This window comes from Saimiri boliviensis, chromosome 7 (assembly GCF_048565385.1).
Source record: "Saimiri boliviensis isolate mSaiBol1 chromosome 7, mSaiBol1.pri, whole genome shotgun sequence".
In the NCBI taxonomy this organism is placed as follows: domain Eukaryota; kingdom Metazoa; phylum Chordata; class Mammalia; order Primates; family Cebidae; genus Saimiri; species Saimiri boliviensis.
In genome coordinates this window covers 124,233,520-124,258,508 of record NC_133455.1, presented here as the reverse complement: position 1 = coordinate 124,258,508, position 24,989 = coordinate 124,233,520, and the positions used below count along the sequence as shown (strand labels likewise).

The following is a 24,989-nucleotide window of genomic DNA, read 5'->3' as shown; positions in this document are numbered from 1 at the left end:
TATTTAGAAGTTTTTTTGAAAAAGAAAAAAAAAAAGTGCGTTGCAAAAGTTCCGGGTAAAGTCCATTCATCAGCTGAACACTTTTTGAGCGCTTACTCGGCACCAGGTTGCAGGAAAGCATGAAAAGCAAGGGAAATTTATAATTGAATGACAGTAGGTTGACTTGGAGAAGCACACAGTCTGGTCCAGGCAGAAAAGACATTCAAATGAAGCTTTCTGAAAGAACTGAGTTGAATTTGAGTCTTCAAGGACGGGTAGCAGTTAGCCACGTAAAGGAATCGAGTCCTAGTCTGAAGGCCATGGAAAAGCATGGCACCATTGTGCCAGCACCGAGTTTAGTGGGGCAGGGGTCAAAGGTGCGCGTGGGCAGACAAGGTTCAAACAGCAGGAAGGGGCCAGCCAGACACGAAGTAGCTTGTGAACTGAACCAGGGTAAGGTTTGTGTGTGTGGACTGTAGAGCGGTGTTCATGCTGACTTTATTTTACAAAACCCTCTGTGGCTGTAACAATGGAAGGTAGGCCCGAGTAGGTTAGGAATCAAGGCAAGGACGCCTGTTAGAAATAGTGAGTATTGATGTTTCAGAGTAAGGGAGAGGACATGGAAGGCTAGCTTTTTTAGCACATGGAAGGCTAGAAATTTAGGAAGTGGAGTAAGACTTGGTGACTGGATGTGAAGGTCAAGAGAAGATTCAATCCCAGGATTACCTTTGGCAGCTGCAGTGATCGCAGGGCCATTTGTATACCAACAGAAAACACAGTAAGGAAGATGTCAGGGATAGGAGAGGTTGAATTTTGGGGGGGCGGGGGTGGAGTCTCACTGTCACCCAGTGGTGCGTTGCACTGTCGTACAGTGGTGCGATCTCAGCTTACTGCAGTTTCTGCCTCCCAGCTTCAAGCAATTCTCCTGCCTCAGCCCCCTGGGTAGCCAGGACTACAGGTGCCCGCCACCAAGCCTGGCCAATTTTTTGTATTTTTAGTAGAGACGGGGTTTCACTGTGTTAGCCAGGACGGTCTTTATCTCCTGACCTTGTGATCTGCCTGAATTCAATGACTGATCCAGTACATCAAATTGTCAGTGGACCATCCACAGGTTTTGTGTCAAGAGCAAGGTGTAGGGTAGAGATCCTGACGTGGCAGTCACTGTTGCATAAGTGACCACTGGAGTTTGCATAGAACGTGAAACTGGTAAGACAAGTAGGTACAGGAGACATAAAAGATTAGAAAGCTTCAAAATAATGAAGAGTAGGCATGGAGATGGGAAGAAAATGACAAAGAAATGTCTCACATGAGCCAAGGAAATAAAATGTTTTCATCAGCGTATAATGCACAGGGTGTATAAGATTAGGTGAGAAAACTGTCCAGTGGGTTTGGCAACATGAAGGTATCAGTGCCTTCAGCCAGGCTGATTTTAACATACTTTGAGGCAATTTTTAACACCCCCACCCTCCCAAAAATAAACTATAAATATGAATAACATAGCAAAACAGGTCATTAAGCTAGTGCCAGATGATTAATCAATTATATCAATACCTAATACAGAGTAGACTCTTGTTTATTGTTGATCTGCACCAAATAAGAGTACCTCAATGCTACATAACCAGAAACTATGTTTTTAAAAAGGAGACAGGTGGGGCAGATTAGGGGGCTGGTATATGACACTATAAAAATATACACTAGATAAGAAAAAAGTATACAATAGCAGTAGACAAATGCTCACTTTAATCACAATTCTAAATTAATTATTTTCACATTAACATGGACATTTCAATAAACCAAGAAAAACTGAGTTAAGTATTATATATTTTTTAAGTTAACATGATTTGAAAATTTTTTATTAAAAATTGATCAGAAGCTAGTTGAAATTCTCACCATGAATATAAAATATTCATTACAATTGTTTTTCAAAGTAAATTCAAATCTAAGCTTCCTGAAAAGCTGTATTATCTGACATCACAATAGGGGTGACTAAGTGCTTGACAGCTGCTTTCAAAAGAACTTAACAAAAAGGGACTACTTGAAGGAACAGTTTTCACTTGTTCATATTTACAACAAAAAGGGTAACATTCTCTGCAGAGCTCTCATTTTATCATGAAATGCGGACAATCAGGAACAGGTGGATGCAGTGGCATCAAGAAATAGAGCATTTCATAATATTTCCACTTTTATTAAAGGTTTTGACAATGAAGATTGAATAAAATGTCTTTAAATTCTATTTGCTATAGAATAACCATCTACACAGGAGACGCAGGCCATAAAATTACGACCATTTTAGTGTGTAAAATATTTCCAAATTCGTACTATAAAAAGAGTTGGCTAAAATACAAAAAACCTTTGCAATAAAACTGACAAGGTAGCTTAAGTAGCGTATAAGATTTCAGAAATGTCTTCTGAAAAATAAGAATGTTTCCTCTGCCAGATAAAACTGAACAGTTAAGGTGCTATAGACTAGCTAAAGCTAGAAAGGGTCATCATGTAACTAGAAAAGAAGAGCATGTGATGTGGACTTCCTTCATGTAGAACTGATAGAAAAATAGAATATGCTCTTCACAAGGAAAGGCATGAGAAGACAGTTCTTAGAAACAAAACTCTCACTGAAGTCTTGAAGAGCTTTACAGAGAACATGAACATAAAACAGCTAGAGATCATTTACAGGACATGGTAATGGATTCCTTTATATTACAATACCTGCCTCGAATATAAACATAAATCAAATATAAACACCCTTGTAAAGCTGTGATTCTCTCAACCAAACATTCCTCTGGTACCACACTCAGCTGCTAGTGGCATTCGGATGCAAAGGTTTAACTCGTGCTAATCTGGACAAGCCAAGGCGGAGACTCTGATTTGGAGACTTCACAGACGCTACCGCCAGTGGGCCGCTGCTATTTCTGCTACCTCCAGATGCCGCTGAAAGGAAACATATGATGCAATGCTGATTACGTCAGAAACCTCTTAACATGATTAATTTAACAAACAAGAAGCAAAAAAAGAAAAAAAGGTAGTTAAGCATTATTCTGCTTTCCAGAGTCTATCAAACAATAAACTAGAACAAAAGAATGAAATGTACTAAAGAGCAGAAATAATATAATATTGCCTATTTCCAAACATCCCAGAAGTCAAGGTAATGACACTTAAACTTCACCACGAAAGCTGAAAATGGAAAGCTGGGAACAAATAACACTAGTCATAAAGACATAGAGAAATGCATACCATGATAATTTCAAAAGTCAAATAAAAAGCAAATGCATTTTTAAGGTCCTTCCATTTTTACAAGTAGTCCTTGAATAGTCTAGTTTTCAATTATTAAATACCGTTTAAAGTGGCAAACATTGTTTTTATTTATACTAGTTTCATTTATACTATTATCCTATGTAGAAATTTTCCATCTATTTCAAAATTATCCACATTAATATTCACAGTTGATGGTGACTGTAGTTGCTCACCTACACAATAGTATTATAAATTTAAAATAAATAATTATACCTGCTACCCTATAACTCGGACTATACTGCTTTATCGTTTTCTAGTTTGAGAGGCATAAAATAACATTTTATTTTAATTAACATTTCCTTAATTACCAGTGAGACTGAAATTCTTCCTATTTTCTCATCATATTAATAGTTCTTAGGGACACTGGTGTATTTATGCCCCTGGCTGATTTTACTTTTGGGATCTTGGTAGTCTTCTCCAGTTATGTAAGATAGGTAACAAACTGGCAATCTGTGGGCCAAATCTAGCTCTCAGATGCATTGTTTGGTTCACATGGTGCTTTAAAAAAAAAAAAGGCAACTTACAAAGATTAGAAGATTTCATATTAAAATCTGGATTTCTGGCTACTCTTGAAAACAAAAATCAGATCTAGAAATACCAGGGCCATAATCCTTTATAAGACAGAGCTGAGTAGCAGCTGCTTCCTTCCAAAGGGTTTGTGCTCCTCAGTCCAACAAAATTCCTACTCACTCAACTCTATTGCATGTGCCCAACTCACCTATCACATCACTTGCCTGACCCCATCACATACTGACTTTATAAGCACTTTGTGCTTTATGATACTAACTCTTTATCCATCATTCTACTGTTTCCTTGTATCTTTTTCATTATGCTACTTCTAAATTTCTACAGTTATGTCATTTCTTTCATTGGGGAAGCACTAATTATTCTTAGAAATATACTAAGTATTACTCTTTGAATGATATGACACCATTATTTCAGTAATTAATCTTCCTTCCTTTCCGTCTCCAAAGAGCTTTTAGGTCCTCATTAAAAATCTTAGAATTGGCCGGGCACGGTGGCTCAAGCCTGTAATCCCAGCACTTTGGGAGGCCGAGGCGGGTGGATCACGAGGTCGAAAGATCGAGACCATCCTGGTCAACATGGTGAAACCCCATCTCTACTAAAAATACAAAAAACTAGCTGGGCGTGGTGGTGCATGCCTGTAATCCCAGCTACTTAGGAGGCTGAGGCAGGAGAATTGCCTGAGCCCAGGAGGCGGAGGTTGCGGTGAGCCGAGATTGCGCCATTGCACTCCAGCCTGGGTAACAAGAGCGAAACTCCGTCTCAAAAAAAAAAAAAATCTTAGAATTTGTAAACCAGAATGGATTTTAAAGACTATATTTGCTTCCAATATTTCATATGATGAAATTAAGACTCTGTTAGTTAAGTAATCATGCAGCCTCACGGTTCAGGCCTAAATCTGAATACCAGTCATCAGGGGAGTGACGACTGTGGATGAATCAAAAAAGGGCACTCAAAAGAAAAACAGGAGTAGAATTGGAAGGGCTTAGGAAAGGAGAGGGAACATATCAAGAAAGATATACCAGGCAGAGGAGGATAAAGACAGGCCCTGAGAGAGTAAAACATGGAACATGTTTGAGAGACAAAAGGTGTTTCACCGAATAGAGGGTTTCACTGAATTAGAGGGTCCACGAATGAGAGAAAGTAAAGACAAGACTGGTTAGGAAGGCAGCAACAACTTGGGCCTAGATCCGGGTTTTAGTAACGTCAAGAAGGGTGAAGATCAAAGAATTCTTGAAGGATCCATGAGGCTTGGCTGCGGGGCAAAAGAAAACAAAGAGAAGTGAAATTTGTACAAGTCAGAAGTTGACTTTGCTAGAGCATTTGTTAAATGCTAGAATTGCCACATATAGATCCCAAGGCTTCAGTCAGACTGTGGAGGTCAAACAGGTCTTGAGCCAAAGATGTGCTGCCAGAAATAAATATATCAGGAATCTCAAATGTTTATACCCTTTAACACTGTAATTATCCTACTAGAAATTTTATCCTAGGAAAATAATCAGTAATGTGCTCAGAGATTTCTAAAATAAGGACATTGGTGCATATTGCAATCTTACTTATAGCACTAAAAAATCGTAAACCTGGATGTCTAATAATAAGGGAATGGTTAAATAAATGCAGCAACCAGAATTTGGTTTTGAAGAATATGTAATAATATAAGGAAATGCTCACACATGACATTTATAACTAGGAAAAAAATTTACCAGTGATAATTTTCCAAGCTACTGCCCTTGATGATAAATATACCATACCTGGTGGGACCCATTTAGGTCTCTTATTTTCAGCTGAAGGACTGCATATTTGTAATGGTTTCCTAGTGGCATCTGAAGAAAGAGGAACCTTTTTTGGTGAGGAATGAGATTCTGATTTGACAGCAGCTGGAGCAGAGTCTATCGAAGTCACTTATTTGAAAAACAAACGTAAAAAAGTTTGTCATTCAGGAAGAAAAAGTAAGTCTGGCATGTATGTGTAAAAATTATAAAGTTACATAACCATATAAAAAATAAACTTATTAATCAACAAACATTTATTGAGAGCCTAAGAACAGCCATCTTTTATAAGCATTCATATGCTGGGTAGTGGGTGGGCATATCACACACATTACCTTTAACCTTTTACAACAACTCCAATACAGATATTACTCTCCCCACTATCAGAGAAGGAAACAGAGACATTAAGCAATCTGACTATAGTCTGACAGCTAGTTAAGCGTCCAAGCTTAGAAACCAGTTTTTCCTCCAAAGTCCATCCTTGTAACCAACCATTACACAATAATGTCTCATGAGTATGTGTCAGTGAGACCACGTGTCAGGCTCCAGGGTTACAAACAGTATCATTCGTGGCTCCTGCTTCCAAGGACTTTATGGTCTAGTCACTAGACTCTAGTGGAAAGAACAGGAAAGTAAAGATGTGTAAATTGCAGCGTGGTAAGGGATATGACAGACTCTAGAGGTATGCCAAGTAGGAAAGGAAACTACAATCTGGGTGTATGTATTTTGAAGTTAGAAGGAGGTGAGTGAGGATGGTCTGAACCCAATCAAGATTGAAGAGTAAAGGTAAATTGAGGGAAGCTTTCCAGGCAGAGGGAGTACAGCATGCAAAGATGGAGGATCACCAAGTTCTAGGGCCAGTAGTACTGACTGGTTCAGTATATGGCTGGAGCAGAAATCTCAAGGGTGGGAAAGGTGAGAGATAGATACAGGGTATAGATCACTTATGAAGAGATTTGTGAACCATGTAAAAGAGTCCAGCTAGTCACAATCATGCATACATTTTCCTCAGGCGTGATTTGCATTTTAAAAACATCTTTCTGGTGGTAGTGTAGGAGAAGTAGGTCACTTAAAAGACTATTATGGCAATCAGGTAAGAGGAAATGGGGGTCTACTAAGGTGGCGAATAGAAGGAAAACAGCACATCAGCTATGTTTTAGTAAAAATAGACAGGTGGGAGGCAGCAGTGGAGACGAAGAAAGAGTCCATGACTTGCAAGTTTCTGTCATGGGCACAGGCATGACATGGGCATGACATGCTTGATGGTGCCATTGATCTAGAGAATGAACACAAGACTGGAAGTCTGTCTGTCTTTTTCTTTCTCTCTCTCTCTCTCTTTCATGGTGGGGAGGGAGCAGAAAAAGTGGCATATAAGTTCACTTTAAGATAGTGCTTGTTTTGAGATACCTAGGGGTATTTAAATGCATATGAATATGAACATTCTCAACAAATACTCTTCCTAATGTTAATATCTGCATCCTCTAGATCAGCACTGTCTGAATGAACTTTCTGTGTTTATAGAGATGTTCTGTGTTTTGTGCTGCCCCATATGGTAGCCACTAGCTATACAGTTACTGTGCACTTGAAATGTGGCTTGCAAAACGAAGGAACTGATTTTTAAATTGTACTTAATGTAAAGTAACTTAAATGTAATATCGTCACACATGGCTAGAGGTTACCATATTGGACAGCACATTTCTCAACATTTTTTCTATCAAGGGAAAATTATAACAAGTGCTAGATACAATTCTCAAAGTTTACCCAATACATTACTAAATATATCAATTTTTCCTAATTCCTAATCCTATCACTTAATGGTTAAATTTTATTTCTAATATTATATATTAATCTCAGTTGTGAAGCAACTTGCTCCAAGGGATACAGAAAAGATTTTAAATGGTTAATTCCAATTTGGGAACTGAAATTTTATTTTTAGTTATCAGTGTGTCTTGGTGAAGAAGCATAAACAAACATCTAAAGAAAATACAAAATATATTCACAGTGTTAATAACTTTTTCATATTATAGCTTGTAGTAGGCAGAATACTGGCTCCTCGGACGTCTACATCCTCATCACCAGAACATGTGAATATGTTACCTTACATGGTAAAGGGACTTTGCAGATGTAATTAAGAATCTTAGATGGGGAAAATTATACTGAATTATTTGGAGGGGCCCAATGTAATCACTGGGGCCCTTATAAGTAAATGTGAGGAGGAAAGTCAGAGTCGAGTAACATGATGTGAGAAAGTCCTTGCCATTGCTCTGTGAAGGTGAAAGGGGCCACAAGCCAAGAAATGCAGGCACCCCCCAAGGAGCTAGAAGGCAAGAATGTGGATTGTCTCCTAGAGCACAGTCATACTGACTGCTTGATTTTAGCCCAGTGACAACCACTTTTGACGTCTGATACTCAGAACTATAAAATAACAAATATGTGTTGTTTTAAGACACTACATTTGTGGTAATTTGTTTTAACAGTAACAGGAAACTAATATACCGTTTTAACTCTAAAAGCCCTTGTATTTAATATCTAATTTCTGGAACCCAGATGAAGTAATCAATTTAAAAAATCTCTAATTAAAACATCATTAATTCAGAACATAGGACACAGAAGAATATAACTCAATCAGTACTTAATTCTCATTTTATTCTTAGTAAGTACGCAGCAACATGCTCTTTAAGGTGACAGCAGCTCTTATAAATAAATGGAAAGACTAAATAATGGAACTTTTAATATCAATAGCATATGCATTAAATAAACTAAGACATAAAAACAATTATCAAGAAAAACAAATTCAGTTAATGACAGATATATTTTGCAATAACCTATCATACACTATGAACTCAAAAATATCCTAATTTCTTTTACATAAGAAACATGTATTCCATGTTTGAGTCATCATACATTTTAAACGTTTTATCCTAAAAAGTTTCTAATGGAATTTGTTTTGGAGAAATTTTAAAAAAGGGCCCTAAACGTGCCAAAAGAGCTCTCAAATCAGACTAAGTAAGCACAAAAGCAAAAAATTAGAATCATGCAAATGTCCCTGTTTTGCCTGGAGAAAATATGGTCCAAGACACTGCTTAGACACTGAATGGCCAAACATGGGTTCAAATTCTAGCCCCTCACCTATTAGATGTAAGAATTCCAACAAATTATTTAACCTCTCTGAGACTCAGTCTTTCACCGCAGAATGCAGGTGACAACAGAGAGTGGCCATGAGTACCAAAGTGAGGTCCCGTAATAAGTGCTAGCATAGGTAGTGGACTCGGCATTCTTGTCTGCTTTTCGCCCTTCTCCACCCCTACCTTCCTTTTACATATTTTAACAAGAAATGAACATTAGGAAAATGTCAAAGAGAACAAAGGCAAAGATAAGAAAAATACAGCAAATAAACCACATATATTGCCTTTATAAAATTAAGTGTTTTGGACCAAGCTTACCCAAAGCATTACATTTGGATTTAGATTTCTTCTCTTTCTTTTCTACTGGGGATTTTACCTTCACTTCTTTCTTTTTACTTTCTTTAACTTTACTTTTTCTCATAGAGAAGTCTTCATCATTATCCTCACTCTCACCAAAATCAGAATCATCCTCAGAATCTCCACCTGAAACAGAAGATTACATACTTCATCTTTGCTCTAAAAAGTCAGGACTCTGTTGCCTTAACTTTTTCCACAGCTTTGGCAGCAGATCCTTAGGCACCTTTGTGCTGCACTGTTTCCAGCAGCAGAACACTGCAGCTGACATTGTGGGTGCCTTGGGTTTGAATCCTCGGACAGGTCACTAACTTCACTGAGCCTCAGTTTCCTCACCTAGAAAATGGGGATAACCATAAACCTCCATCAAAGGGTTGTTGTGTGGATTAAATTAGTTAATATATACAAAGCCTTTAGAATAACATCTGGCATATACCAAGCAAAATATAATTGTTTGCTATTACCACTATTACTATAAATTTCCCATCAGTAATCTTTACTTCAGATTTTACCGCTTTAACTCAGTAACTTTTGAAAAGAATGGTAGGGTATGACAATAGCTAATCTTTCAAAACAATGCATTTACGGTAAGAGTGAAGCTTCCCTTAATCACATAAACTTCAACATTCTGGAATAGACCAATTGAGAATTGAGATAACCATATACAACAGTCTTAACAGATAATCCTAGAGCTGATTTCATTTGGGACAAACTTCTATTTCTCAAAAAGGCTTTTCTGCCCTTCATGGGGCAAAATAAGCCAGTGATCTAATTTTGAAAGTGCTGCAGCTGCTCTGGAAAAAAGCACGTCCTAACCTGAGAGTTAAGCAGTTATCCTTCTATTTTTTTGAGGAGGTTAGATCAGAAAACCATGCCTTGTAAATAAACTCTGAAAACTAAGTGTAAATAGGGTTAGTCCTATATTCATATAAAACTTTCTTACATTTTTAATAGTATGAACATGCTTATTGCAGAAAATGCTTACAGCAAAAAAAAATGTACAAAATGACTAGGTGATGATGAACAAATCTGTTATTGTTTGTTGATAGTATATCAAAATCTAAAATAAGGTATCTGATTTGGCCTAAATTTACGAATTTATTAATTTGAATTTTTAATTACTGTTATAATCTCTGTCAAGGTCATTACACTTTCCATTTGCCCAATTTCTAAATGAGTCTAAAAACCATCATAATAAAATACAGCTTTCATATCAATTCTGCCTCAGAATAATTCATGAATTTCTACTGCCTACAGATAGAAAAGTCTAGACTTCTCAGAGTAGTTCTGAGACTCCCCGTGATTAGTACCAGCCTCCCTCTTGAGCTTCTTCCATGTTCGTCCCAGCAAGCCTCACTCAACTCCTGTATGAGCATTTGTCTATTCCATGGGTAATGCCTTTCTATCAGTCAGAAATGCTACTTTACACCTTTAGTTTGCTGAAATGCTACTCATTTTTCAAGGCATAGCTTAAAGGTCAACTACTAGAAAAAGCTTTTTCCCCAAATGTTATCACTGAATTTAACTGTTCTGTGTGTCTCTGAAGTTTGCACACCCCAAAGTTTTAACACAATGCTTTGCATAATTAACGGCTTTCAAGAACTTTTTTGACTGAATTCCCATAGAATTAATTTTGAAGCAGGATAAAACCTACCAGATGCAAAGTCTGGTTCAGTGTCATTAGCACTATCACCATCACTGCCTTCCAGAAGCATCTTCCTCTGCTGTACTGCTGCTTTAGATGCTGCTTTTCTTTTCCCTTGAACACCACCGCCATCATCTTCCACAGTAATCTTATCCAAATCTTCAGGAGAGGCATAAAAATCAATGGAAAACTTTCTGTGACAGCTGATACTTCAAGAACTGCAGAGCAAACTCTATTACAGCTATTGCTTTTATTCACCTAGGTTCACCCCTCCCCTGCTTCTAGTAGTAAGATTATTTACTAGCCCAATCTGGGTCAACCATTCTACACCAGTGCCCTGGAAACAAACTTTAGTTTTAGGGATAAATCCAAGACACAAACAGAGATAATCTTTCCCCCAAAATTTTCAAACTAGCACTAGGAAGACGCAGCCCCTTTCTTCAAAGATCAGTTGCTCCAACTAGAAGCCATGGGTACTTATGACCCTTCAGGGAAGAATGTGTGTCTGCAGTACCAGAGAATAGAATAAAACACAAAGAAATAAAGGTCATGACATCAAGAGAGTCTTGACAAATTTCAAGAACTTGCTTTTAGCCACAATTTCATCAATTTAAACAAAAGTCAAAAACAGCATTGTTGATTTAAAAAATTATTAATATAATAACTTACCTAAATAATCACTGGCTACACTGCAATTAGAGATATGAGGAGACTTATTCATTGCTTCTGTTTTACTATTGACATGTTTTTCAACACCTAAATGTAAGGAATAAGAAAGAAAATTCAGGTATATCTCAATCAAATAATGTCTAGAAACAGAAAAATTAGTACTAAAATGTAATAGCATTTTGATATAGATAAATGATCCCAAACTCGAACTAGCACAATAATTTTATTTGGAGAGGTTAACAAAACAGGTCATAAGTCTGGGCTCTGAAATCTAACATACTTAGGTTTAAAGTCAGGCTCTACCATGTAAACTGGCTATACGACCATGCCAAGTTGCTTATCCTAAAACTTCATTTCCTCATCTATAACGTGGAGATAAAAAGTGTCTCACATAGTGGTATTACAGAAGACTAAATGTGGATCTTACATGGAAATTGCTTATTATTGTGTCCAATGCACAGGAAATGGTCATTCGATATTAGCTGTCAATTCTGTGTAGGCAAATCCATGCTTTTACTAACATAAGAACTCACCAATCATTATAATAACCTTAGAAAATCCAAAGCATTTTAAGAGGACTTTAAAACATAATAATTGGTACTATTAAATCCCAATGCTACAAAGTGGATTATTTAATAAGAAGTGGTAAAATATTAATACTTCTAAGGAACTCCCCTTACACATTCTATAATGTCTTAAAAGAGAGAGAGAAATTTCAGTGCCTCAATTTTAAATGTAATTCATGATTACATGTTAATGTAATTCTCTTTTGATGTTTCTTTGATTCTTGGTTACTAAAAGTCTTCCTAATCAAACTTTCATTTCTTTTTAAAGAGGAGGCAGCCAGGCAAGGTGGCTCTCGCCTGTAATTTCAGCACTTTGGGAGGCTGAGATGAGAAGACTGCTTGAGGCTCTGAGTTTGAGGTCAGCATGAGCAACATATTGAGACCCCTCTCTACAAAATAAGAAATGGCCAGGCATAGTGGCACATGCCTGTAGTCCCGGCTACTCAGGAGGCTGAGGCAGGAGGATTGCTTGAGCCCAGGAGGTCAAGGTTGTACTAAGCCATGATCATGCCACTATATTATTGTCTGGGTGACAGAGCGAGACTCTGTCTCAAATAAATAAATAAATAAATAAATAAATAAATAAATAAATAAGGAGGCAGTACTGATTTAGAAAACAAAGAAAAAAAGGCACACATATAATAATAAGATAATGAGCTAAAATATCCCCCAACATAAAAACTTGAAGCCAAAAAGCATTTAAGCAGTTTGAGTATCTTTTTCAGAAATAATGATTTCTGCCTCTCTAGAGTATTAATATATCATCTGCTGCATAGTTGCCAAAAAAAAATCAAAGGTGAAAACCAACAGAGAAATCCAGAAGCCATTCTCTTAAGTCTGCTGAGCTTGCTAACCAAATCAGTAACTATGATCTTTGTAAGTAATAAAAATTACCATGATTAGGGAATGTTCAACTGATCTGGAAAAAAAGGAGATGGATTGCTAGGACTGTAAAGATCAATTCATTTGATGGAGAAATTAAATGTTCACTGTATACTAACACGCAATTTGAACATTCAGGCTCACAGTCCATGTCCTCAAGCTTACTCTGGGTGTTAAGCAAAGATGTATGTCTGTTTCTATGAGATTTAGGCAGCTGAATTAAGAACTGAATGCAGGTGTACCCTCTGCAAATGGGTCTACTTATAGTGCAAAGCGGTTATATTTTACCCTTTCTTCTGTGAAGGCCCACCCAAAGAAATAATTACAAAAGCATTAAGAAGGTTTTAAAGCAAAATATACAGAAAATAAAATTACCTTTATCTTGAGACTTCTGCACATTAGTGGTGACTGTTGGAGATTCCTTCACTGATAAAGCTAGTGCAAAAGCTCTCTGATAGAGCTTGTCATCTAAAGCCATCCTAAAATAGATACACAAATAATAATGAGTTTTTCAAAATATCAATCTCACCTAAAGAGCAAAGTTTGAGATTTTCCTAAATTACTATTTAAGAATTGCTAACTTCACAAAAATGTTTTTAAACAATCATCATCACTAATAGACCTTTGATGATAAAACTCTAAAACGTCAGTGTCATGTTACATACAGAACAAGCTGTCTGAAATAGGAGGACCATGTGCCTCTGCAGTGACAGTTCCCTTTCATTGCGATGCGTCACCTTACTATCAGGTCTGTCCAGGTGGAAAGCACCTACTCAACCGAAAACAGACTTGGTTAAAACATCACTTCCACTTAGAACTCTTCCTTGACCTCATCCACTTCCCTTTAGCAGATATTATGGCTCTTATGTTAAAATTATTATCACTTTTTAACATCTGTTCCTCCCAACACAGACTTTAACAAATATTTTACCAAGCACTTACTTTATACAAGGCACTACACTAGCTGGAATACTAAAAGTACCTTCAGGAAGTCTGCAATTTAAGGAGGAGAGTGGGGAAATAAGACATGCTAATAATTATCCTATAAAAGGCAGATTATAGTAAGTCCCATTCAAATTGGTCAAAAGTGCTATGGAGTATAAAAGGAAAAAAACATCAAAGAAAGTAAGATAAGGAAAAGTTACATAAAGGAGGAAGCACTGAGATGTACCTTAAAGAATTAATTGTTTTAGAATAACAGTTTTCTTGATATAATTCACATATCATAAAGTTTACCTTTTACAGTGTATAATTCAGCAGTTTTTTAGTATATTCACAGAGTTATAAAACTACCATCACTATCTAATTTCAGAACATCATTATTACCCCAAAAAGAAACCCCATTACCCATGAGCATTCACTTCCTGTTTACCCCTCTCCCAGCTCCTAGCAACCATTAATCTACTTTCTGTTTCTATGGATTTGCCTATTCTGGACGTTCCATGCAAATGAAATCAGAGAATATGTGGCCTGTACATCTGGCTTCTTTCACTCAGAATCATGTTTTCAGGGTTCATCCACATTGCAGTATGTATCAGTTATTGGTAGTCATTTCTTTCTATGGCTGAATAATATTCTATTTTGTAAATACCACATTTTACTTATCCATTCATTAGCAGATAGATATTTGGATCACCTCCATTTTTTTTTTAACTATTATGAATAATGTTGCTCTGAACATTCATGTTCAGGTTTTTGGGGGGGCATATGTTTTCATTTCTCTTGGATACATACCTAGGCTGGGTCATATAATAACTCTATGTTTAATATTTTCAGGAACTGCTAAGCCATTTTCCAATTTGGCTACACCATTTTACATTCCCACCAACAATATATAAGGGTTGAAATTTCTCCATGTTCTTGTCTTTTTTATTAAGTCATCTAGTGGGTAGGAAGTATTATCTCATTCTAATTTTGATTTGCATTTCCCTCTCAGCTAATGTTGAGCATCTTTTCATGTGTTTATTGCTTATTTGTATATCTTCTCTGGAGAAAGTCTATTCAAATCTTTTGCACATTTTAAATTGTGTTGTTAGTAGTTTTACTGTTGAGTTTTAAGAGTTCTGTATATACTCTGGATATAGTTCCTTATCAGTTATCTGATTTATAAATATTTTCTGCCATGTGTGGGTTCCTTTTTCAATGTATTTAAAATGTAATACAAGAAACTCAAAAACCAAAACCAAAAAAGAGCATGACATGAGGTAAGTTTCTCCACGCTAACTTTTCATAGAGAAACTTGTAACGGTAAAACATTATCTAAGCCATGTTCCATTTGTTAGTATTCCTCTTCCATCCATCTGTTCTCCATACTGCAAGTTCTGGGTCTCTAAGGATGTCCTTCACTCCTTTCTCCCTCTTGGCACTATCTAATGAAATTCTGTGATTAGTCCAGAAACTACAAGAACTTATGACTGCTGGACAAATCTTAGTAACATAGGGAGAAGACATCTTTTTCTGCAAAAAAAAAAAACATGGTTTTATATTCTAGAAGCTGTCCTAACCAATGTCATTTTTAAGAAAGTAGTCTTGTATGAATTGAGGACTTCAGAGACAAGTGCTGGGTCCTGTCAAAGCCAATCATAACTTCTAAATTCCACAATCATTATTATCTTAATATTTAAATGGTATTTCCTTATATGTTTGTGAATTTCTTTTAAGTCAGAAAGTCAGAAAAAAATTAATAGTACATCCTGTTTTCTGACAGGCACCTAGTAAAATAAGACCTATGACTGTTTAAGTTCTAATTTAAATCAAGGGTTTGACTCTGGGTCTCTTTAAAATTAACACATCTAATATCATATATTTACTGTATGCCTTACCTCTCACCTTTTTTTAGGGGTTTTCTCTTGTACTGGGATTTCTTCTTTCTGGAGATTGTTCAAGTTAGGTTTTGGTTTATCTTGTTTTAACTCCTTAGGTGTTGTTTTGGATTTCTTGTTTAAAGGTACAGTTGCAGAAACAAAATCATCTATTCATGTGTGAATTAAAATCAAAAGATTATTTTCTTAGTAAACGAAATTAATTACACTGTGTGTTCAAGTTTTTATAGGCTAGGCCGGGCGCGGTGGCTCAAGCCTGTAATCCCAGCACTTTGGGAGGCCGAGGCGGATGGATCACAAGGTCAAGAGATCGAGACCATCCTGGTCAACATGGTGAAACCCCGTCTCTACTAAAAATACAAAACATTAGCTGGGCATGGTGGCACGTGCCTGTAATCCCAGCTACTCAGGAGGCTGAGGCAGGAGAATTGCCTGAACCCAGGAGGCGGAGGTTGCGGTGAGCCGAGATCGCGCCATTGCACTCCAGCCTGAGTAACAAGAGCGAAACCCTGTCTCAAAAAAAAAAAAAAAAAAAGTTTTTATAGGCTAGGCAAATTGTTTAATTTCCACAATTTAAAAATCATTGTTAGCATTTTGTTTATCTTTATTATTATGCATCTATTTTGACTTTTCTTTGTTTTGGTGACCTTTATATTTAAAAATATCAGTCTGTCAAAAACCAATTCACTAAAAACTGCAAAAGCAATTAAGACAGCATATAAATGTCAAATAAAAAATGATTAAAAACCTGTAAAGCCATTAGAAAAATTGTAGAATTTAATCACATTGAAAAATGGAAATAACTTATTTTTTATGGGAACTTCACAATGTAACCAAATATCTTCTTTCAAAGACCATTACCTGGGCCAGGCATGGTGGCTCACGCTTGTAATCCCAGCACTTTGGGAGGCTGAGGTGGGTGGATCACTTGAGGTCAAGAGTTCAAGACCAGCCTGGCCAATATGGTGAAACCCTGCCTCTACTAAAAAATACAAAAATTAGCCATGCGTGGTGGCGAATGCCTGTAATCCCAGCTATTCAGGAGGCTGAGCCGGGGAATCACTTGAACCCAGGAGGCAGAGGTTGCATTGAGCTGAGATTGCACCATTGTTCTCCAGTCTGGGCAACAAGAGTGAGACTGTCTCAAAAAAAGAAAAAAGAAAATGTCCATTACCTATTTCTAGTATATTAACCATGCCAGAGAAAAGAAGCAATATGGGGGAAGAGAAAAAAGCTCCTATTTGAGGATTTTTGCAATAGTAGTATTTCGTCTTTCTATTACCGTAACGATCTTCCTATGACCCTACCACAGTAACTTCTTATTTTCTGGCAAAAGAATGTTCTTTTCCAGTCCATTATTGTTTCTCACAGGTTTTTCTGTCCTACCAATCCTCAGAACTGTTGTAGTTCTTTTGACTGTCAACAAAACACTGCCGTGGCTTTTCAACACGCACACAACACATACAGGCATACCTTCAGGGCCTATGTAGTCTTAATCACGTGCTTAGCAAGCATTAATACTTGTTGCCTCTTATATGCTTCCCATAAATAGGATAATTCATGACCCCCTCCACCTGCTGCCACCCCCACCTACTACACACCTGGCAGTTCATAAGTATCTTGTGACACACTGATGACAGTCAAAAAAAAAGCTAGAGGCTGTATTCTATACCTTTTTCTCAAGTGGCAGATACAGTTAAGGCTGTGCTCTAGGCAAAACAGACTGCTTCAAACCAAAGACTTACTAAATATTTGACTTACAGAAAACTCTACTGGTCTAAGAAAGAAATATTAAATCCATTTCAACGTATAACATAATCTAATGCAATGTTCCTCAACTTTCCAATCATAGCAGAGTCAAGTAAGCATATGACTAACGGTTAAAAGGCATAAGCCTAACCTTTGTTCGAGGTCTTGTTTTACATTACAATTACTAGAGATTCTTTGGGGATGAGATAGGAGACAAACCCCAATGTGGTAACTATAGACCTGGAGTAGTTTAGAACTAAAGAGACTTTTCACCTGGCCCTGTTCATTTATCACTTACCAACATAATTTTTATCAGTGTAATTATCAGCATGATTACCCAAAATGCTTAGAAAACTATCTTTCCAGACCTACATCATATGCAATTGGGCAGGTCAGTCAGTATTTGAACTATCTTGTCATATAAATTCTCAGAAAATTAGTTTCCAAATCTTTAAAGCAAAAATAAGAAGCTTTACTTACCATCACTGTCAGAGTTGTCAAACTGTGAGTAATTGACTGGTTTCTTATGTCTATGACCAAAACAGAATTTTCTCATTAACACAAATGTTAATTTCTCACCTCTATTACTTAAGGCTATGAACAGTCTTGAATAAATAAAAATGTGTTTGGGTTCTCGTAAGAACATTTAAATCTAAAACATGATTTGTATTTTACTGCAGGGATTTATCATTAGCTAAAATAGTTACAACTATACTTGATATATCTGGGTATTGTTGGCTTTTCAATTATATAATAAAGAAAAAAAACTCAGATAACTTATTAAGTAAGAATAATCCATATAATTAACACTTATAATTTCTCTACTGTTAATTGCTATTGGGCATTTCTAAGTTCCCGTTTTGTGTTCTTCTGTTTTGTGTGTACATTCTATCTTCCTTACTAGATTACAAATTTCTTGTCACTAAAAGCTACTTTCTTTTTTATCAATCTCTCCACAATACCAAATAATGTTTTTATGCAATGGACACTTAAAAATAGTGAATGACCTTGTTCCTCCTACCTAAGATGAATCTTTATACAGGCTGAGTATTCCTCACCTGAAATACAAATGCTTTGAACCAGAAATGTTTTGAATTTTGGATTTTTTTCAGAGTTTGGAATATTTGCATTATATACTTACCAGTTGAACATCCCAAATCTGAAAATCTAAAATCTGAAATGCTCCAATGAATATTTCCTTTTGAGTGTCATGTAGGTATTCCAAAAGCTTCAAATTTTTGAGCATTTCAAATTTGGGATATTCAACCTGTACTACTTTAGAGGACATAAGAAGAAAATGATATTCAAAGTGAAAAATAATTTTCTTCCTCCCTCCTCTAGGCACTAGGCACATACAATGGTTTTCTAGTTTTTATTTCCATCTTTTGTCAAATGTCCAAATGTGAATAACCTAATTTGTCAGCTGGTTGTTCTTTCAAGTAAAAATAATGTTACATGAGAAAGATAAGCTCAGCTCACAAAGGAAACAATCTCACAAGTGCTTTTCCTTGAGATAACTATCATGCATCAGTATGCAGAAGTGCTTATGCGTACTTCCCATTTCCTCACACAAAATAATAAAAAGTACACTCACATTACTTTCTTCTTCAGAGTTAAAGAATTTAGAGCTGCATAAGACATGAAAACCCCTTTAGAAATTCTGAACTTGAACAATAGTAAAATAAAATCAACAGCCTATTTTTAAAAAGTATATTCAGGGGTTGAGCTATAATGAATATGGTAATTTTCACTACTTCATCAAGCATATTCTTAACTGAATTTTCTTTTTTCTTTTCTTTTTTTTTTTACTCTCGAGAGTATGGTAGTAAACAATGCAAAGACTAGTAGCACAATTTGGTATCACTGCCTTAATTGTTCTGAGGTGCCAGCAGTTTTATCATCACTGCAGCGCAAATGACAAAAGTGATGAAAAAGGCAAATCATGTCTTAGTTTTGTTATAAAGAATTTTTATCTCATAGACCTCTAAAGAAGTTTCCAGGGACTCCCAGAAGTCTGCAGAACATACTTTATAACAACTGCTGTTCCATACAATGGGATTATGACTTCACTGCCTGAATGCTTAAAGCCCATTTCAAATTCAACATGTTCAAAACAGAAATCTTGATCCCTCACACTTCCTGACCCATTCATTCCTTTTCCTAGTCTTCCTTATCTTAATTAATACAAAGATCATCCATTCTGTACCTCAGACCAAAACTATTGTGGAGCCATCTCTGATTCTTTCCCTTACTTATACATCTACTTCATCAGCAAGTTCTGTCTGCAGTGCCTCCAAAACACATCTCAAATTCATCTGTTCCATTCCATGTCCACTGATAATACCCTATCCCAAACTGCTCTCCAATGATATAATAGCCTGATTTTCCTGCTCCCATTCTGGTCACCCCATCATCCATCATTTATTCTCCAAAAGCAGCCAGTGACTTTTACAAAAGCAAACTTAGATTTCTCTCCCCTACTTAAAACCAAACCTAAATTCCTTTCTAAGACTTACAAGACCCTCTCTGTTCTGGCACCTATTTCTCTGACCCAATCCCCTACGATTCTCCCCACTGCTTGTTAATCCTACAGCTTTAGACTGTCCCTAAAACACAGTCAAGTATGGGGCTTTGGTTCCTCTTCCCTCTACCCTGATTCATGACTCAGTGCATGTATTATCGCCTCAGAGAGGCAATAAAATAACTACTATATTTAAAGTAGTGCTTTGCTCCTTTGCACTCTATCATACTTCGATGCTTATTTTCGGCCCCTAACCTCACCTCCCACTAGAATGTAACCTCCAGCATCTCGTACATTATAGAAATGAATATGTTCAATAACTTTACTGAGAATGGCTAATCGCAGGCTTCCATGGCACTCAGCTGTAAATAGAGGAATCGTTTCTAATACTGTAATGGAAAGCACAGACGATCTGCAGTGTGATGAGTGAGGTTTGAGTATTGCCCTGCCAATGACTGGGCTGTATGACTCAGGTGATGTACCCTCTACACGCAGAACTGTTAAATCAATAAAACAGGAATGTCTACTCTTTCTATATCAAATAACTACAGGGACGAACAGCTAAAATAACACGAAATTGGGCGCTCGGTGAAATGTAAAGCGCTGTTCAAACGCTAACATTACAAGGTCTTGATAAAAGAAACGGCTACGGCTGTGAAGGGAGGCAAAGCGAAGGACAAAGCTACGATGCTAGGATAACTTCTGAGCAACAGGTTATCACTTAACCGTCCATCCTACCCCCACCACCGCTGCGATCCTTTCCCCTTAGTCTCATGTATTGTCCCTACATTTTCTTCCCACCCCCGCCGAATGTCAGGAACTACCCACCTTACGGGCCGCACCATGATCCCTTTCGAGACTTGATATTTACAGTTCTCAAGTTCTTGTTGGTCGCAGTGGCGGTTTCAACTCCCGCCCAAAACCAGACACCGGCGCCCTCCGCCCCCTACTACCCGTCATCCAATCACTATCAGCCATGCTTGAGGGCTGCGCACGCGCAGTTGGGAAAGTGAATTTGCTCCCGCCCTTCCCAAGGCATCACTTTTCCGTATCCGGTCCACCAGAGCCGAGTTTGTGCTTTGTCTCTGCACTTTCGTCACGACGGCAGTTTTTTTTTTGCTGTCTCGGAAATACAGAATAACAGTAGAAATACACCTTCTTGCACTTTGAAAATGGGTAAATTGAAGCAGGTTGGAAAAAGGGGCACTTGGACTGAGAAATTTTCTGCAAGATGCCAGGAACTAGAAAAGGATGTGGCGAATCTGCGGTGGCGGATCCGCGGGCTGTAAAAATAAGTCGGTAAGCCAGCTGCTTTTCCGGTGCGAGACGACTTGACAGCTCGAGTGAACGGACGGCTCAGGATTTCGGAACTAGGCGAGGTGAGCCCAGAACCGAGAGCGAGGAAGCCCTTTCAGACTGACACCCGCGGCAGAGGGGTTAGTCCCCTCACCCGGCTGAAGTTCCTTAGCTCGACCGTCTGCCTGCCTTTTCCCTGACTCATGTGAGCCGCCGCTCTGCTGGCCGTGTGTGTTCGGTCCCGCTCTCCTCTCAGCCCGTGTTCTTGTGGGAAACCTTCCTAGATTTCACGGTGGCTAAAACTGAGCCAAAGCTTCTGGAGACACCATTAGTCTAAAAAAGAGTGAGGAGAGAAAGCACTAAAGTTATCGGTTTCTTGAAACACACGTCTAAATGTTGAACCAGAGCTTTTGTGTCTTTTTTTTTTCTCTAACATTCCAGATTCATTCATTTATTAGTGGTAGGTTCTTTTTTATTTCTGTGTAGTATTTATCTAATAAAATAAACAAGTTTACCATTTTCCTCTAATAGGCATTTTGGTGGTTTCCAGTTTGGGGCTATTATAAATAAAACTTATGTGAGCATTCTTCTGCGTATACTTTAACGAACATATGCATGTGTGTGTGTTTGGATATATACTTAGGAGTGGAATTTCTACATCATAGACTAGACCTTTGTGTAGTTTCGGTAGTTTTCTAACACTATAAAAATGTTTATTGCTTTAAGTTTAATAAATGTTAACTAATCATTTCTGAGTAAAACATAAACACCCTTCCTCTTTGCGGGATGGTGAAATAAATGAAAATTTTGTGTATAGCCTACATGCAGATTTGAAAATATAGTCTAGATAATTCAACTCATCAGCCCCGCCCCCACCCCTCCCCCCCGCCTACTCCCCCCACCCCCTCCACGTCCTTCCCCCACCTCCACTCATGTACAAAAGTCCTTTGAGTTTTTTTTTTTTAAAATATATTTCAGGTTATATATTTTTAAAGAACTGTATGAATAATTACTTGTTCTGTTCTTTATTTTTCCAGTGAGTACCGTAAAATAAAAACGCCATACAACCCGACAATTATTTATCAGTTCTTGCCATTATATTCCCAGCATTCTGCCTAATACATGGACTACAAGACAGTATTCCTTCCACTTCAAGAAGACTATTTTCTAGCAAAAGTAAAAAATAGAGCGTGACAAGTGCCATGATTCAAATAAGTCCAGGCTAATCTGAGAGCCTGTCGGGACCCAATCCAGTTTTAGGGAGTTCAGTAGTCTTCCGAGGGGCTAAACTGAGACCTGAAGAATTAGCAATTGCTATCCAAGGAAATTAACATCAGTGTTAAGAGTGCTCTAGACAGAGGAAAAGACATTCAAAAAGATTTGGCATGGAAAGAGAAGTCTGGTGTTGACAGAAGTTCAGAATGGCTGGAAAATAAAATTTGTGAATTTGTGTGTTAGGAAGGAGAGGTGCAGTTTCTGAGAGAAGAGTGGAAATACAAGTAGGGACATTGTAAACTGGCCTAAGGAGTTTACATTTTATCCTGAGACCAATGGAATGTCATAAAAAGTTTTTAAGCAGATGAACATGATCAGATAAGTAGATTCCTTTTTTTAAAAGGGAGATTATGGGCCAGGTGTGGTGGCTCACGCCTGTAATCCCAACACTTTGAGAGGCTGAGGCGGGTGGATTTCGTGAGGTCAAGAGTTTGAGGCCAGTCTGGCCAACATGGTGAAACCCCGTCCCTACTAAAAATACAAAAAAATTAGCCGGGACTGGTGGCATACGCCTGTAATCCCAGCTACAAAGGAGGCTGAGGCAGGGGAATTGCTTGAACCAGAGAGGTGGAAGTTTCAGTGAGCCGAGATTGCACCACCGCACTCCAGCCTGGGCGACAGAGGGAGACTCCGTCTCAAAACAATAAATAAAATTAAATTAAAAAATAAAAGAAAGATTACTATAACTTCAGTGTAGAAAATAATGTGAGAAATGATTTGATGGAGAAAGCCTAGCCATAGGGAGTCCAGTTACAAGGCTGATGAACAAATAAATCTTGATAATCAGTGTTGATTCTTACTGCCTTTAACTAGATTTTCTTTCTTAATAGTGTCTAGTTTACCTTTGGCACCCTTTGGGGTGGAAGTGGAGGTCCCGTACCCTCTATTTTCTGTATATGTTCTTCCCACATGGAAACCTTTCTAACACTTTCTTACTCCCTTTCCCCTAATCAGATCTCATGACCACAGTCTCTGAGTTCTCCAGGATCACTGCTTGGTCCCTGATCTGTTTCTTTGACTTCCTTTTTACCAACTGTTTCATAAGCTTTGTATTTTCCCACCCATGAGCTCTCCCTAAGAATTGTATCTGCTCTTCTCTCCATGGTCCTTCCTTGTTGTTGAGAACCCTGCCTTGGAATATAAAGTACTTTATAGGCATAATTTTTTTTCTTAAATCAAGTTTAAAGCAAAGTGGGTTTTGTTTGTGTTTTCGTTTGTTTTGGTTTTTAAAAAAAGAAGCACTTTGTTTTCATCATGAAGATGGGAGTACAGGGATAACACTTGGGAAAAACTAGAATAATTGGCTCATAGTCACACAGATAAAATCTCTTGAATGGTGGAATGTTTTCTTAGAAGTGGGACAGCAATAATGAAACATAGTATCTTCATGGACTGATAACCTACTGCTTTTTTGTTACTTCTATAGAAATCCTGTCAAAGAATATGAAGAAAAACAGAGAAAGATTCTGCAATCGAGAGAGAGAATTTGTGTATGAATTTAAAGTAGGAAGTCAGTGCTTAGAACTGAGAGTGCCACTCAGATTTCCTGTTCAAGAGAATGCCAGTCATTTGCATGGACGTCTGATGCAGCTGCACAATTTACCGTGCTTTATAGAAAAAGGTGAGGACTGATTTTTTTTTTTTTTTTTTTTTTTTAGGTAATACCACTTTGTTATTTCCAATAGCGTTTGTCATTAGAAGTTTCATATTAGAAAGCATAAACCTAAGAAGCTTTGGAAACAGCCGTAAAATAGGAATTGATTCCAAGAATAAATGCACTTTCTCAGAGCTTTCTTTTATTGAGTGTTTTTTCCTATAACCCTGGTAGTTGTTTATAAAGTATACAAATTTGATTTTATAATGAAAAATTAGTTATAAAGTTTGGACTAGAGGAGCTCTTTGAATTTCGTTGTGAAGTCATAAGGCAGGTCAGCTATCACTAATTGTGGTGTTATAGAATTGTAGCGCTAGTTCGGTTGCCCTTTTAATAATGTGGTCATTAATTTCTGAGATGCCATAGAACAGAAAGTCTTCTAATTTTTGAATAGTATTTGCTTACCTAAATTACTTTTATAAAGTGATATGTATCAAACCATTTTTAGAGGTCTGTGTCCTGTCTCACAGTCTAGGAAAAATTTTAAATTCGGAACATGTGAGATCATAGGCTAGAGTTTCAAGAGACCGTAGAAACCTTATAACCCAGTCATATTGTACAAATAAGGAATCTGGGACATAAAGAGGTTAAATTATTTACCTAAGGCAGTGGTTCTTGAAATACGACTTTTGGCAACAGCGTCACCTGTGAGCTTGTTAGACATGCAAATTCTCAGGCTCCATCCCATTCCTGCTGAGTCAGAAACTGGGGTAGCATCCGGCAGTCTGTTTCAATAAGGCCTCCAGGGGATTCTAATGCACGTTCAAGATTATGAACAACTATCTAAAGTCACAGACATCGTGACAGAGCCCAAGCTAGAACACAGGTGTCCTCACTTCTTTCTCAGTACTCTTCTATTATGTCATT

The 24,989-nt window shown here is 37.4% G+C and overlaps 2 protein-coding genes across 4 annotated transcripts in view; one reads left to right on the top strand and one right to left on the bottom strand.

The window, feature by feature from the left end:
- Positions 1–1,551: 1,551 nt before the first annotated feature.
- RAD51AP1 (RAD51 associated protein 1) lies at positions 1,552–20,831 on the bottom strand. The gene is made up of 9 exons (XM_003942182.4): positions 20,726–20,831; positions 17,857–17,906; positions 15,635–15,776; positions 13,181–13,284; positions 11,358–11,444; positions 10,698–10,847; positions 9,008–9,172; positions 5,547–5,696; positions 1,552–2,907 (listed from the first exon to the last, which is right to left on the bottom strand). Exons 1-9 carry the CDS (start codon positions 20,740–20,742, stop codon positions 2,771–2,773), a joined length of 1,002 nt encoding a protein of 333 aa, XP_003942231.3. The 5' UTR covers positions 20,743–20,831; the 3' UTR covers positions 1,552–2,770.
- Positions 20,832–21,167: 336 nt separating this feature from the next.
- Positions 21,168–24,989, top strand: part of FERRY3 (FERRY endosomal RAB5 effector complex subunit 3) — a 44,719-nt gene continuing 40,897 nt past the window's right edge. For 2 of the 3 annotated variants that reach the window (XM_074403414.1, XM_003942184.4), the window contains exons 1-2: positions 21,168–21,276; positions 23,895–24,089. In XM_074403414.1, the coding sequence (XP_074259515.1) occupies positions 23,912–24,089 (178 nt within the window). In that variant the 5' untranslated portion in view covers positions 21,168–21,276; positions 23,895–23,911. Of the gene's footprint in view, positions 21,277–22,280; positions 22,462–23,894; positions 24,090–24,989 lie in introns of those variants that run through there. The other variant, XM_074403415.1, reaches the window with a different exon arrangement.